Genomic DNA, 14,349 nt, shown 5'->3' on the forward strand with positions numbered 1-14,349 from the left:
GCACTGACCATTTATCCAGGTATTTCTGAGGTGAATAGGATGGGGACACCCTTGCTTAAAGGGTCCAAGGATGTCCCAGCAGTTCTCTATATGACTCCCACTGAATTAGACCTTCTAAGAGTGTGTTAGATCCCTGTTGTTCTGCCTTTTAGTATATAGGTTACATGTACATGGAGAGAGGTTTTTTGGTTTTGTTTTGTTTTTTTACCAAGTACTTAGGAATAGAGTTTATAGCTTTATATTTAAAGTTTACCTTGCCTAATTAACCTTCACTTAAAGAAAGTAATGTGAATATAAAGATACCCCCATCCATACACACACACACACACACACACACACACACACATAGTGTAATTTCAAGATTGGCCAGAAACTTTCATTCTGATATCTACATGTCTGTCTGCTAATCATTTCTGCGTATTTAGTATTCACTTAGCTGGCATTCTTAGAAAATTAGACTTTTTTTTTTTTAAGTGTTATAAGGATAGTCTTCACCAGTGATTCCTCCTGTTCCAGACTCTTGGTGAAAATATCTTATAAAATTATTTTCTTATTCTAAAAGAGTGAAGCCTTGTACATATTGCTTAGCTGCCTCATTATGACTAGTGATTTTAAGCATTGGTTATTACACAATGTGCTTAGTAATGCAGGAATGCCACTAAGTAAACACTCGAGTTACCAGAAAACTTAGCTTACAGATTGATTAAGTCTGAAATAAAATTTTGTCTGATTTAAACAGCTTTAGTGCAACCACCATTGTCCATGACCCCTGAAGCTGTGAAAGATGTTGGATTTGGCAGCCTGGTTTTACCAAGTGGTTCTGTTGCTGGCAGTCTTGCTCCTTCAACTCTACCAGCTGGAAATGTTTTTAATCCTCCCAGTAAAGCAGAGCCTGAAGAAAAAGTACCTCACCTTATAGAGCACCAGATTCCTTCTGGTGAGAACACCAGACCAGGTAAAAACAAAAGCCGTGACCAAAACCTTAGACATGAAATTAACTTACTAATTATTTTTCTGAAGATTAGTACTAAACTTTAGAGCGGTATGCATGTAAAATCCAGGGAGTTTGTTTTGTTTAGGGGGACAGTGATCCCTCTGTTCTCTCCATGCCCTGCAATATTATTTCCAGAAGAGCCATTATAAGGGTTGGAGACAGCTCAGTGGTAGGTGTTTGCCAGCACGCACATGGTCCATTATTTTAATGTCCAATGCTGTTAAGACGATTTACAAATGGGATAATACTGATTTTTTGATACCTTTTCATTAAAACCCAGCACTCACCATTTGGAGGTGTATGGTGCTGTTCTTGGGTGTTGTCAGCATACGATTACATAAAGTGTTTATTTAGAGGAAGGTAAGAGGTGAAAGATTGTGACAAGCACTATACCAGAGAATCGTCTAGCTAGAAATGGTATGTGAAATTTTTTTTAATGGCCCCACTCTTTGATATTTTAATGGTGGAGAATCACACACAAATAAACCTGACATGTTTGTTCCGAGTATTTTAGTCTGAAGCTGCACTGAGGTTTTAATCTGTGTTTCCCTCTGTGTTTCACTCTGAACCATCTGAGGTGTGGTGGTCACCCTGTACCTGGTAAAGCCTGGGTCTTTGAGTAGGGAGCTAAAGTTCACTAGCAGGATTATAGCATTAATAATTTCTTTCATTTTCACAATACAGTAACTGTTACTTTAGATGGTTTGTTCTCTTTCTATTCTAGTGATTCCAAGTGATATTCCAAGTAGTGCTGCAATGTTAGCACAGCCGCCTGGGGCCTCAAGCACCTCTGGGATCCTGTGCATGCAGAGACCAAATGTATCAAGTAATTCTGAAATTCTGGGGGTTCGCCCAGCTAATGTTTCTAACAGTGCTGCGATTATGGGAGCCCAGCCACCAAATATTCTAAATAACTCTGGAATTTTGGCCATACAGCCACCAAATGTGTCCAGTGGCTCTGGACTTCTTGGGGTACTGCCTCCAAACTTGCCTAACAACTCTGGACTTGTAGGACTACAGCCACCAAATGTTACAAGTCCTGCTGGACTTTTGGGAACACAGCCACCAATTGGACCTCAAAACTTACCACCTTTAACCATCCCTGCTCAAAGGATGCCTGCGTTGCCAATGTTAGACATTCGTCCTGGACTGATAGCACAGGCTCCCGGGCCAAGATTCCCTTTACTACAGCCTGGAATGCCACCACAACGGGGTATCCCTCCCCCATCGGTACTTGATGCAGCTCTTCATCCTCCACCCCGCGGACCTTTTCCTCCAGGAGATCTTTTCAGTCAGCCAGAAAGACCTTTTCTGGCTCCTGGAAGACCGAGTATAGACAATGTTCCCAACCCAGATAAAAGAATACCACTTGGGAATGACAATATTCAACAGGAAGGGGATAGAGATTACCGCTTTCCTCCTATAGAAACCAGGGAGGGCATTACCAGACCTCCTCAGGTGGATGTTAGGGATGTGGTTGGGCGACGTATAGATCCCAGAGAAGGCCCTGGAAGGCCTCCATTAGATGCTAGGGATCATTTTGGAAGACCTCCTGTGGACATGAGGGAGAATCTTGTGAGACCAAGTCTAGACCACCTTGGTCGAAGAGACCACTTTGGCTTTCCCCCAGAGAAGCCTTGGGGGCCTAGAGATTTTGATGAGAGAGAGCATCGAGTTCTGCCTGTCTTTGGTGGTCCAAAAGGCTTACATGAAGAAAGAGGTAGATTTCGGGCTGGAAATTACCGATTTGATCCTAGAAGTGGTCCTTGGAACAGAGGATTTGGTCAAGAAATTCACAGAGATTTTGATGACCGCAGAAGACCCTGGGAGAGGCAGAGGGATAGGGATGACAGAGATTTTGATTTCTGCAGAGAAATTAATGGAAATCGTCTTGGACGAGATAGAATTCAAAACACTTGGGTTCCCCCTCCTCATGCTCGGGTTTTTGATTATTTTGAAGGGGCCACTTCTCAACGGAAAGGTGATAATGTGCCTCAAGTTAATGGTGAAAACACAGAGAGACATGCTCAGCCACCGCCTTTACCAGTGCAGAAGGACCCTGAACTCTATGAGAAACTGGCGTCTTCAGGTGACATAGACAAGGAGGAGAGCGGCACAGCTGCTGGTGTAGAGAGTGAAGCGGTGGTAGAAAGCACAGAGACTGAGGGGACATAACATCACTCAGTAGGTAAAAGAAACCTTTTGTACAGTTGTCATCTCTGTAAGAGGTTAATGGCTGACTGCACCACACTTGTTCATGTTTATCTACCAGAACTAAGTTAATCTGATGTTCATGTTCACCTTTCTCTTAAAATAATTGTACAACTGACTTGTATAGACATTGTTCTTAATATGAACATGGTAGGTAAACACTTTTTTTTCTGATAAAGTATAAATGTTGCCCCAGATTCTTTTAACGTCAAGGAGATGCTAACGGCTTGTCGGAGACTTCCTATGGAAGAGAAGGTTTTAGACACTGTCATTGGGTTGGGTATGGCAGTGACATATTTCAGAACAGCAAGGTGTGGCACATCTTCTCCATAACTCTAGGCTGCTGCAGGATTTTAAGGAGACAGACAAAGCTATGACATTTTATGCAAGGACTGGCTCTAGATTCTTGAGGAGCATAATACAGAGATTTTAAAAAGTGATTTTGTAAAAATCTCCACAATGGTCTCTGTTACTCCAAAGTAAGTGTGTGTGATTTGTTCCTCATACTGCAATAAGTAAAAAGAAAAAAAGCAAACAACATAAACATTCAAAGACGTTTCAATGTTGGGTGAATTTTGTTTTTAGATGCCAATAAAACTTACTTGTTTGATAACAGTGTTCTAGGAATTGTATTTTTTTAACCTACAAATTCTTAAAACTGAACTGTTAGTAGTATGTACTTAGCTGTTGAAGTTTCTCATTACCCTTTAACAACAATGAATAGTTGTGTGCTGAGAAAAGCCTGTATTTGATATAAAAACCATGCAGTCTGAACAATATGTATGCAGTATCTATGTATATTTATTGTGTAAGCCATGTAGTTTTTCTTTCTCTGTATGTCTGTCTCTGCTCATACAGAGAAAAAGAATGTTTTTAAAAGTTTAATATTCTTTAAAGCTTGATAGAAAATTGGGAACACTGGGTAAATTAACATTCCTCATGTTTATAGCATTTTTTTAATCTTGATAAGTGTGAAGTAAGAAATTAGAAGTATATTGGCTGAGAGACAGTTTTTTGGTGCTTTAATATGGCTAAACGCAGAGCCAGATGCAGCACATAGTCAGATTTCACATTAAGTGATGACAATTTCTCACACTATCTGCTGTTCTTGTAGATGAGACTGTCATTAAGGAGCTTAGTTCACGTGCATGCCATCAGTTTCTTAATTGCACAGAATGTATATTGGCATTGATGGCATAAGCCAGGAATAAAGCTTCCATCATGTGTTTTGTAGTCTCTGAGTAACACTGTTTAGACAAGGCTCTAAGGTAAAGGAGGAGAAATGTTTGGGGTTGGCTTCCTATTTGCTTTTGCTCTTAAGTTTCATTTCTTTGCTGTTTTCTTTTGCATTTTCCACATTCTGCATATACATGATAAAAGGCCATCAGTAGTTTCTAGTTTCCAGTGGAGGTTTCCCATGATTCTGTGAGCACTCAGTTCCTTTCCTTTGCGTTTTCAGCCGTGCATCCTTTGCTCTGTCTAGAATCTCTAAGCTGTGACAGAGTACATGAGGCATTTAAAGTAAGACTTGTTTGTGTGCTCCTCCGGTGATGCTCTCGACAGCTATGAGATTTGTCGCCAAAAGAAAGAGTCTTCTCACACAGCCTGAATCTGTGAATTCAGACAGTAGGGCATAATCTATTTGGTTGATTGGGTAAGGCAAGTAAAGAGAAGAAGTGCTTGAATATTTACTTCCAAAACAACTCAGTTAATAGTTTGATTTGATGCCCGGTCTTTCCCTTAGGATAAAAAGTCAAAATTGCAACCTTGGGGCAAAGTAAATATTCAGGGAAGACTGGCTTTGACCTTTAGGAAATGGTAGTGAATACAGTTCCTCACAAGTACTTTAGTTCCATTTTTCTCTGATCAGAATTAATGGACATTTCATCAAGTTAAGTAGCAATATAAACAAGCTTACTTGTTAGTGATCTGTTTTTAATTCTAAGCTTTTGGCCTTCCCGTGAGTACTTGAGAAGGGTTGCACTTGCACTGGTTTGAAAGTTCTAGAAAGTGCAAGTTAACCCAGCAGTTTGGCAGAACCGTGTCACCTTGTGCATGTTTGGGGACACTTTTCCTTTCAGACAAAAGCGATTACTCTTTGCTTGCCCCCCTTGCCCTTGTTTGTCATTATAACAGTAAGGAAGGACTTGCTCAGCCTCAGTCATAACCATTCCAGATGAGTCTGGCTTCGGATCTGCCGCAGTCCTAGGCCTGCTGCCAACTGGAAACACATGTGAGGAGTGGCCCAGCCACTCAGTGCACTGCTTTGTGGTTTTTTTAGGCAGTACTGTATGGGACAGTGAATCACACAGTGGGGATCATCAAGCCCTGGGCCAGTTTTATGCTGGGCGTTCTCCCACTGAGCTACACCCAACAGCCCTATGTGGTTTCAGTGTGTGCCACGGCAGAGTGATGCCACACTCTGCAGTGTAGCAGACTGAACTGCTTAACTGTACAAATTTCATGAAGCATGGTCTCTGTAGCATTAGTGTATGTGCTGCAGTTGGTAATTTCTCCCATGTCTGGAAACATGCAACAAAGCCATATTGATAAGCAGCGCTCATTTCATGTTGCTGTATAGGAAGAGGTACTAATCAGAAGTGAATGGAAGGTCCAAGTAGTGTAAGTGGCCCATTCAGAACGCAAGGTGATTTCACTAACACTTTATTCTTATCAGAGTACTTCCTCTCATCTCGGAATGTTGCTGCTTTATTAAATTTATCTTCACTCATATGAAAAATTATACTTTGATAGAGACTGGGAGCATTATTTTTAAAGTTACTTTTAAAAATACTTTTTAATTAATTAATTTTTTAATATATTGTTCACTGTCCCCCTCCCGGTCATCCCCTCCCACAATCCTTACCCCTTCCCTACTCCCCTTCTCCTCTGAGTTGGTGGGACACTACAAAACCCCACCCCACCCCAGCCTCCCTCCCACCCTGGCACTTCAAATGCTGCAAGACTTAAGTGCTTTCTCTTCCACTGAGCCAGACAAGGCAGCCCAGCGAGAAGAACATATCCCAGGAACAGACAGCAGCTTTTCAGATAGCCCTTGATCCAGTGGTTCAAGGGCCCACATGAAGATCACCTGGTACATATGCACAGAGAGGCCTAGGTCCAGTCTGTGTAGGTTCTTTGATTGGTGGTTAATTCTCTGATCACCCCAAGGGTTCAGTTTAGTTGACTCGCTTGGTCTTCCTGTGTAGTTCTATCCCCTTAGGTGCCTGCAATCCTTTCTCCTATTCTTCCATAAGAGTCCCCAAGCTCCATCCACTCTTTGGCTGTGGGTGTCTGCATCTGTCTGGGTAGAGCCTCTCAGAGAATTACATGCTCCTGCCTACAGTCATAACAGAGTATCATTAATAGTGCCAGGGATTGGTGCTTGTCCATGGGATGGGTCTCAAGTTGAGTTTGTTATTGGTTGGCTATTCCCTCAGTCTCTGCTTCATCCCTTGTGCCTGCATTTGTTGTAGACAGGATAAATTTGGGGTTGAAAGTTTTGTGGGTGGGTTGGTGTTTCTATCACTCCTCTGGGGTTCTTGCCTGGCCACAGGAGGCAGCCTCTTCAGGCTCCATATCTCCAGTGCTGTGAGTCACTGCCAAGGACACCCCATTGATTCTTGGGCACCTCCTCTATCCCAGGTCTCTGTGTCTTCCTGGAACAACCCCCCCCCCCCATCAGTTGCAGATTTCCATTAATTCTCATGGCCATTCAGCAATTCCCCTACCTCTCCCCACACCCGATTCTGAACCCCACCAACACTCAATCTCCTCTTCCACCCAGTTCCCTCCCTCCATCTTCCTCTTACAACTATTTTATTCCCCCTTCCAAGTGAGACTTGAGCATCCTTGCTTGTGCCCTCCTTTCTCGCCAGCCTCCTTGGATCTGTGGAGCGTAGCATGGGTATCCTGTATTTTATGGCTAATATCCACTTATAAGTGAATACGTATATATGGTGCATGTCCTTTTGGGACTGGATTACCCTGCACAGGATGATATTCTCAAGATCCATCTATCTCATCATGTCTTTGTTTTTCATAAATAAATAGTATTCCATTGTATATATGTACTAAAAAAAAAACTTCTTAAAAATAGTGAATTGCGTTGGGTAAAATGCTGTTAATTGCAAGCAATACTACTCAGAAATGGGAAATGTTTCCAGTAAAACATAACAATGACTGTAGAATAATTCCTAACTCAGAACAGAATCAAAGAAAAAGGGGACATACAAAGTAGACAGTCGACAGTTTAGTGAACATGTGTGAATTGCTATAGTGAGCGGATTGAATGCATTTCTTGCCCATCTATTCTAGCACCCGCCCACTCTGAGCACATGATTTCAAGGATATTATATTTTCCTCACTTTCTATTCAGATGGGTCTGCGTGACCTTTGAACCAAGACATTTTATATTGAATTAAGATATTTTTGCTGTACCTTATGTGCCTTTATATTAGTAGTAAGACACTATTTAGTAGGTGCTGTGTAAGTAAACTGTTTCAGCACCTTTTAGATTTCTCCCTTTGTACACAAGTATTGTGCTTACATCCTGCATAAAGATGAGAACATGTACCAGTTTTAAGGCAGGCAGATAAAGCACTGAATTATTTAATCACAGATGCTGCAGGGTGGCATAGGATTATGTTCTTCCCAAGTGTTCTTGCTGTGGCTTTTGTATAAAATGCAGCATCTTTTAAACTGTGTGAGCTGTGGGCACTACAAGTATGAAGGTCACGTCTAAAGGAAAACAATCATTTAATGAAAGGTTAGCAATGATACTCTGATCCAGCACAGCTTACTTACAGGAAGGATCGATTTAACGTCAGTACACCACAAAGTGATTTGAGTGTGCTGTTCCCTGTGGTCCCCACTTTCTCGGAGCTGTTAGCAGTCATTGTGTGGCTCCGACTTGTGAAATGCTTTATGACACACCCATAGGTATATGTGCCTGAGTTACTGTAGACACACCTTCCACTGTTTAATCCTACCTACTTACTTTCATTTCAAATCTATATTGAATATGTTTCTTCCCCTTCTAGTTGTAAGGTCAGGGTCTCATGCTGGTAGTTTAGGCTGGGCTTGAACTCATGACAGGTTCCCCCCCCCCCCCCCCCCCCCCCCCCCGCCCCGCCCCCTGCATGCGCCCTGTTCTTACATATGTGTTCATTAGCCACTATACCTGGTTTACACACAGCACTCTTGAAATTGTTTTCTACTATTCTGATCTTTAGACTGTTTCCAGCATTTTAATACCTTAACTTGTGGAATGCCGTGGAACACAGCCCACTCAGGATTCTGAAAGAAGTAAGCTCCTAAGTCCAACCAGAGTCACATAAAATATTCTACTTTCATAGAATTATCTATAGTGGTATAGAAAGCAATACATTTTGCCAGTTGATGCTGGAGGGTGACTAACATGTAGAGTAGTCATCATAGTTTAAGTTCATACTTTAAAAGTAAACTATTGCACCAAGAAAGGCCTGGAAACAGAACCATGAAATGACTATAGGAAATATTTTCTTTACTTACACAGGCTTTATAGACTAGTTCAAGTTTTTACTTTATCTTGACAGATTATAATTGTTAAATTGGTCAGAAACTGGCCTCAATGTCATTAATAGGAGTACATAGATGGGCTGTACATGATGAACTAACACAAGTCAGTGGTTTCTCTAGGCTCCTTGCTTAGACTAACCTCCCCTTACCCTTCTTTGTTCTAAAGATTGTCAAAGATTGAGAACAAAGACCTGAGGCTCCTTTCCTTCCCCTCCCTCTCTCCTTCTCAAACAGTCTCTCTTTGCTTTTATATCAAAGGGGGAAGAAGGTGTAATTGTATAAAATGTTAGATGCTTTAGGCTGTAAACGGAGACTACAGTTGCTCATGGCCAGATGTGTGTTTAATGGGTATGTACATTGTCCCTTGAGGCAGTCTACAGGGACTTCCCCCAGATACTGGAATCTACAAGTGTTCAGTCTAATCCTTCTGTGTACATTAAGTCATGTTAGGTACTGCACCCTGTTGTTAAGGGAATAGGGTCTGTCTGTTCAGTAGGAGCCTTGCTTCCCCCCCCCCCATACTTTCATCTGAAATTGCTGGAATCCACCAGAGTAGAATTTCTGAACGCAGGGGACTTGAGTACAAATGCTCTGTCTACTGCCCTCTCTGCCGATATTAGGATGGGTTTTGCCTTTCCCGGCAGTCCTGGCTATAGTGGGGCAACCAACTGAAAACTGGCTTTCACCGAAGGTGGGTTGCTTTCTCTGTCCTGGTCTTTAGGCTGCTTCCAGCATTTTAATACTTGTGGAATGTTGTAGAACACAGGCCACTCAGGAGTATGAAGCAGTAAGATCTTGAGTTCAGCTGGAGTCACATAGCTAGTCTACGCCTTTAAAACAACAGCAACAACAAAAACAGATAATAAGCACTATTTTAAGTTTTCTGTTTTGTGAATGATAAGTTGAAGAAAAGAGAAGGTGGCTGTGGGGACAAAACCCAACAATATTGTAACACATTTTGAAATAATACATTTAAAATAATAATTTAAAATTAATGCTCTTCAGTTTTAAAAACTGGCCTTAACAGTTGCTAGAATGTCTTTGGGCAAGGTATGGAACCTCTAGTCCTTAACTTCTTCACAGCTAAACAGTCTTCGTCACTTGAAGAAACCTGTAGCACTCAGGGCCTGTACTGTGTTGGGAAGCTGAGTAACTGCATTGTGGGTGTGATGCAACCGTGGGAAGTAGTCTTTGTAGTATCTGTTTTGCTTAAGAGAAACTTAGCTCACAGATGTAAGTGGCTTCCTTAAGTCTCATAATACGATTTTGAGCAAAGTTTGAAATCCTGTTAGCAGATTTAGGAATGAGTGTATGCCACTTCAGCAAATACCAGGCTATTTAGGATTTACAGTTGCTCTAACCACTGAAGTTCCCCTTTTGTGGTCGCGTGTACATTGCTAATCCTCCTTTTGCAATATGTAAGAACTCACTCTATATACTTGATGGTTTTGAAGTGATGTGCTTTCAACTGATCTGAAGGCAGACTTACACTGCACCAACGCTAAATAAGGTTTCTTTTACAAAACACTTTGCTCACAGATAAAATGTGAAAGCTCTCTTTCATTTTCCTTTCCTCTTTATGGATGCTTTGTAACTAGTGAGGACTTATGCAGATATGCATTGAGGATGTGAGTTCCACAACTTCTAAAACTCAGCATTTTAGTTATTGTGTGTATAGTCAGGATTTAGTTTTCTTACATAAAACCATGCTATTAATAGTCCACTGAGCTTAGATTAAGCAAAGTGGTTGTGGTTCTGAATATATACATTCAGAATTATTAATGCTTACCTGCTGCTTGAATTCACACAGTTTAGACGGTAGCCTTTGTGCTTTGCAGTGATGGTTAATTTGCAGTTATTTTACCTTATTAAAATACATAACTGGGCCAGGCGTGGTGGTGCACGCCTTTAATCCCAGCACTCAGGAGGCAGAGGCAGGCAGATTTCTGAGTTCGAGGCCAGCCTGGTCTACAAAGTGAGTTCCAGGACAGCCAGGGCTATTCAGAGAAACACTGTCTCNAAAAAAAAAAAAAAAATCCATTACTGGATTTCTCGAGTAATCAAGTTAACAAGCCAGTCTCCTATGAACTTGGTCTACATCATGTCCTGACAACAGTTTCCAGAGTCATCAAGTCAGCGACGAAATATTGCCTGTGTTACTGCCCAGTCTTCCCCTCAGAAGACATGCTCATGTCATTTGTTAGGTAAACTTTGTTTCTGCTAATCTTAGCAAATCCAGTTATTTTTATGATTATTACATGAAATAAATGTTACTTTGGTATGCTTTGATAATGGGGCATTTCCTATGTCACTGAAGGACAGTTCTTATGTTAGCTGTGGTAATAGTAAAATCTGACTTGTCCTTTCCAGTGTTGAAGGCTAGTTCCATCCATGTGCTGTGTAAGCTAGACCTGCTGCTCTGTGGCTTGAATGTGGCTTTGAGCCTTTTAGAAAGGAGCAGTAGTGTCCCTGTCATCACTGAGGACTTGAGAGGGGTGCTAATGCTTCACTGGAGCCTCTTGTGGATCTGGTAGTCTCGCAGTTGCTAGCCCCAATAGTTTGTGACTGTAAGTTTTGTCATTACAGGCAGAAAAAGGCTTGGAGAAAAAAGACAGTTTTAATCCCTGTGTGGCAAGCATTGTACACAGTTTATCTACAGACAGGGTCCCACAGTTCAGATAGCTTTGTTCCTCTTAAAGGAGACAGTGCTCTTACAGTTTGCATGTGTGACCTCTCCCACTCAGGCCTCACCTCAGAACTGTGCTTTTGAAATGTGCGTGCTAATAAGTAGACCATGTTGATTACCCTGAGCTGCTGTAACAAATAGCAGGAAGTAGCAGTTGGGGTGGTGTGCCAGCAAAGCCCTGCCTTTCCTGAAGGCCCTGGAGACAACAGTGCTCAGGAGTCCCTGAGCTGTCCTGGAGTTGCAGATTCCTCATGCTGGTGGCTGTCTGCTGTCATCTGTTGAGTTGTGTCTTGGCACCATCCTCTCACTGGTGTGTGTCTGTGTCCAGACTGTTACGGGTTTTCCTGACAGGGTTTCTCTGTGTAGCCCTGGCTGGCCAGGGACTCAGTCTAAAGACCAGGCTGGCCTCTGCTTCCAGAATTAAAGGTGTGTGCTGCCACTGCCTGGCCAGAAGTTTTTCTTAAAAAGTCTGAAGTACCTCAAAATACTTTGAGGGGCAGCAGAGACCACTTTCATGACAGCCCAATACTAAACTAGGTAACTATTTAAAATCCATATAAATTGACCTCCTAGAACATAGGTTGGTCTATACCACCCACCTTTTCAGATGAACATACTTTCAAGTGATGACCAGACTTGAGCTCAACACTTGAGCTAATGGAATGTGCAAAGAAAATCAAGTAATTATTGTTAGATTCCAACAAGCAGCTTTTAGTTGATGAGCTGGGAGCTCAGTGGTGAAGTGCCTAGTATGTACATAGCTCTGGGCTTGATTCTCCAGAATGAAAGGGAAAGAGTACAGGTTTGTAAAGGTGGAGAGGACTTAGTGCTCTATAAAACTGTGCAGCCAAGTCTGTTTTCATTTACTCTGTCGTGTTCCTCCTCTACCACTACCACCACCACCACCCCCCCGCAAAAAAAAATCCTGGCAATATTTATATTTTCTGTTTTATTTGCTTATTAAACTGTGTGACTCATTCTTCACTATTTCAGTGGCTTAGTAGACATAGGCTTTTAAAAGTTTAGCGTAACCTTAAACCTTTCTCAAACTTTTCACACAGTTAGCCAGCAGTATCAAGTTAAAAACAAAACAATGTATGTCTGGCTGAAATCTGAGTTCAGTGAGCATGGATGAAAAGATCCAGACTGGGTAGATGTCTTAACTGTGGCCTGGTAGCTTTCACAGAAACCAGAATTGAGGAACACTCCGCACTTCTACACAGAGGCACTTTTAAGTTCATTATGGCCAGTGTAGTCCTGGGTACCTTATGGTAATTGCAACACCTGAGGAATTCCTTCTGCAGAGTTAGTTGTTAGAATATAGAGTCAGAGAGCAAATGGCAGCAGCGTATGGTTGTTGGAGTTGTATAGGTTTCTAAAAGCTTTGTGGCCATCACGGATCCCCAGCTGTGTTACATGTAGGTAGAGGGGTGCCTAAAGAGCGTCCTTCTTCAGTTCATTGCCTGAATCATGTCCAGGAAGTAACAGATTCTTGAATCAGTATTGTTGAATTTCTTATGCAATGTAGTGAGGAAATCAGGTTTTTCAAGTAGATTCCCCACCCCACCCCCTTTGCCCCACATGGTATGTGAAAAAGATTGATTCTTTTGAAATTAAGAAAAACAAAGACCTGGCCAGGCATGGTGGCACATGCCTTTGATCTCAGCACTTGGGAGGCACAGGCAGGTGGATTTCTGAGTTCGAAACCAGCCTGGTCTACAAAGTGAGTTCCAGGACAGCCAGGACTACACAGAGAAACCCTGTCTCGAAAAAACAAAACAAACAAAAAAAGAAAAGAAAAAGACTTTTCCCTTGAACATATTCATGCGTATAAAGTTGTTAATCCTGAAAATAAACAATCACTTCACTGGGTTGTGTCTGACTCATTGTATTTAGAGTTTTAAAAATTCCTTATTATACCCCCCCTCCATCACATGATGCAGAGAATTTGATTTTATTGTGAAGTTTCATCCTTAAATACGTTTCAGAATTCAAGACCTCAGAAGAGTTCTGTTGAGGGAGGAGAGAAAGGAAATGACTAGTAGCGTAAATCGGAAGTTCCTGGAGAACCAGGATTTCCCATCTGTCAAGTCTAATTCTGGACCCAGTGATTTAGTAATGGGCAGTTTAGGAAGACAGGAGAAGTCTTAGCCCTGTTGGCAAAATTAGACCGGGTTGTGGTGGCACATGCTTTTAATCCCAGCACTCAGGAGGCAGAGGCAGTAGCAGTAGTAGTAGTGACTTGGAGGCCAGCTTGATCTACAGTGAATTCTAGCTTAGCCAAAACAAATTTTTAAAAAGCCAAAATTATCCTTATTTGTGTCTTCAAATAGAGAGTAGTTGTTTCCTTATCAGAGATTAGCAAGTAGGAAAAAGGAACAACTGGATTTCTGAGGGGACAGTTGCCTTCATCTGGAAGGTCACAGCTGAGAAGGAGGAGTCCTGTGAGCAGCATGCCTTGCATTGTAACACCAGAGGAACCAATAGGAGACTTGCAATGCAGAAGGTGGCATAGTCTGCATCTCCAGTGCTCACAGTTCAAAGCCCAAGGGCAGAGAAAATCAGTAGTTCCCACCGCAATCTAAGTAAGATTGATTTCCAAATTACTGTTTTTGTAGGGCCAGAAAGGAGCCTCCCCCATCCCCTGAACAATTCCATTTATGTGGTAGTGAAAGCAGGCATATGTGTGAGAGAATTTGCACATGTGAAGGGACCTCAGGTGAAGGGCTGCAAACTGGGAATCCACTGGTTTCCTTCAAATGACCAGTGGCCTTGCCGAGGTGCCTTCCAAACCACCAGGCATCGCATAGAAATGATTTTAAAGGGATAGCCAGGTCTTAGAGGATCACGTCTGTAGAAAAGGCACAGCTCTCCATTCCTTGTCTTCCCTCTTGGAAAG

General features: G+C 42.0%; 1 protein-coding gene across 8 annotated transcripts in view; it reads left to right on the plus strand.

Annotated features, from left to right (window-relative positions):
• The window catches only part of Scaf8 (SR-related CTD associated factor 8), a 177,328-nt gene that overhangs the window by 77,331 nt on the left and 85,648 nt on the right, over positions 1 to 14,349 (plus strand). For 4 of the 8 annotated variants that reach the window (XM_021186088.1, XM_029471344.1, XM_029471347.1 and 1 more), the window contains 2 exons: positions 740 to 955; positions 1,719 to 3,818. In XM_021186088.1, coding sequence (XP_021041747.1) covers positions 740 to 955; positions 1,719 to 3,169 — 1,667 coding nt within the window. In that variant the 3' untranslated portion in view covers positions 3,170 to 3,818. Of the gene's footprint in view, positions 1 to 739; positions 956 to 1,718; positions 5,918 to 14,349 lie in introns of those variants that run through there. The other 4 variants (XR_003835293.1, XM_029471345.1, XM_029471346.1 and 1 more) reach the window with 2 other exon arrangements.

The sequence above is a fragment of the Mus caroli genome, chromosome 17, assembly GCF_900094665.2.
Source record: "Mus caroli chromosome 17, CAROLI_EIJ_v1.1, whole genome shotgun sequence".
Lineage (NCBI taxonomy): Eukaryota > Metazoa > Chordata > Mammalia > Rodentia > Muridae > Mus > Mus caroli.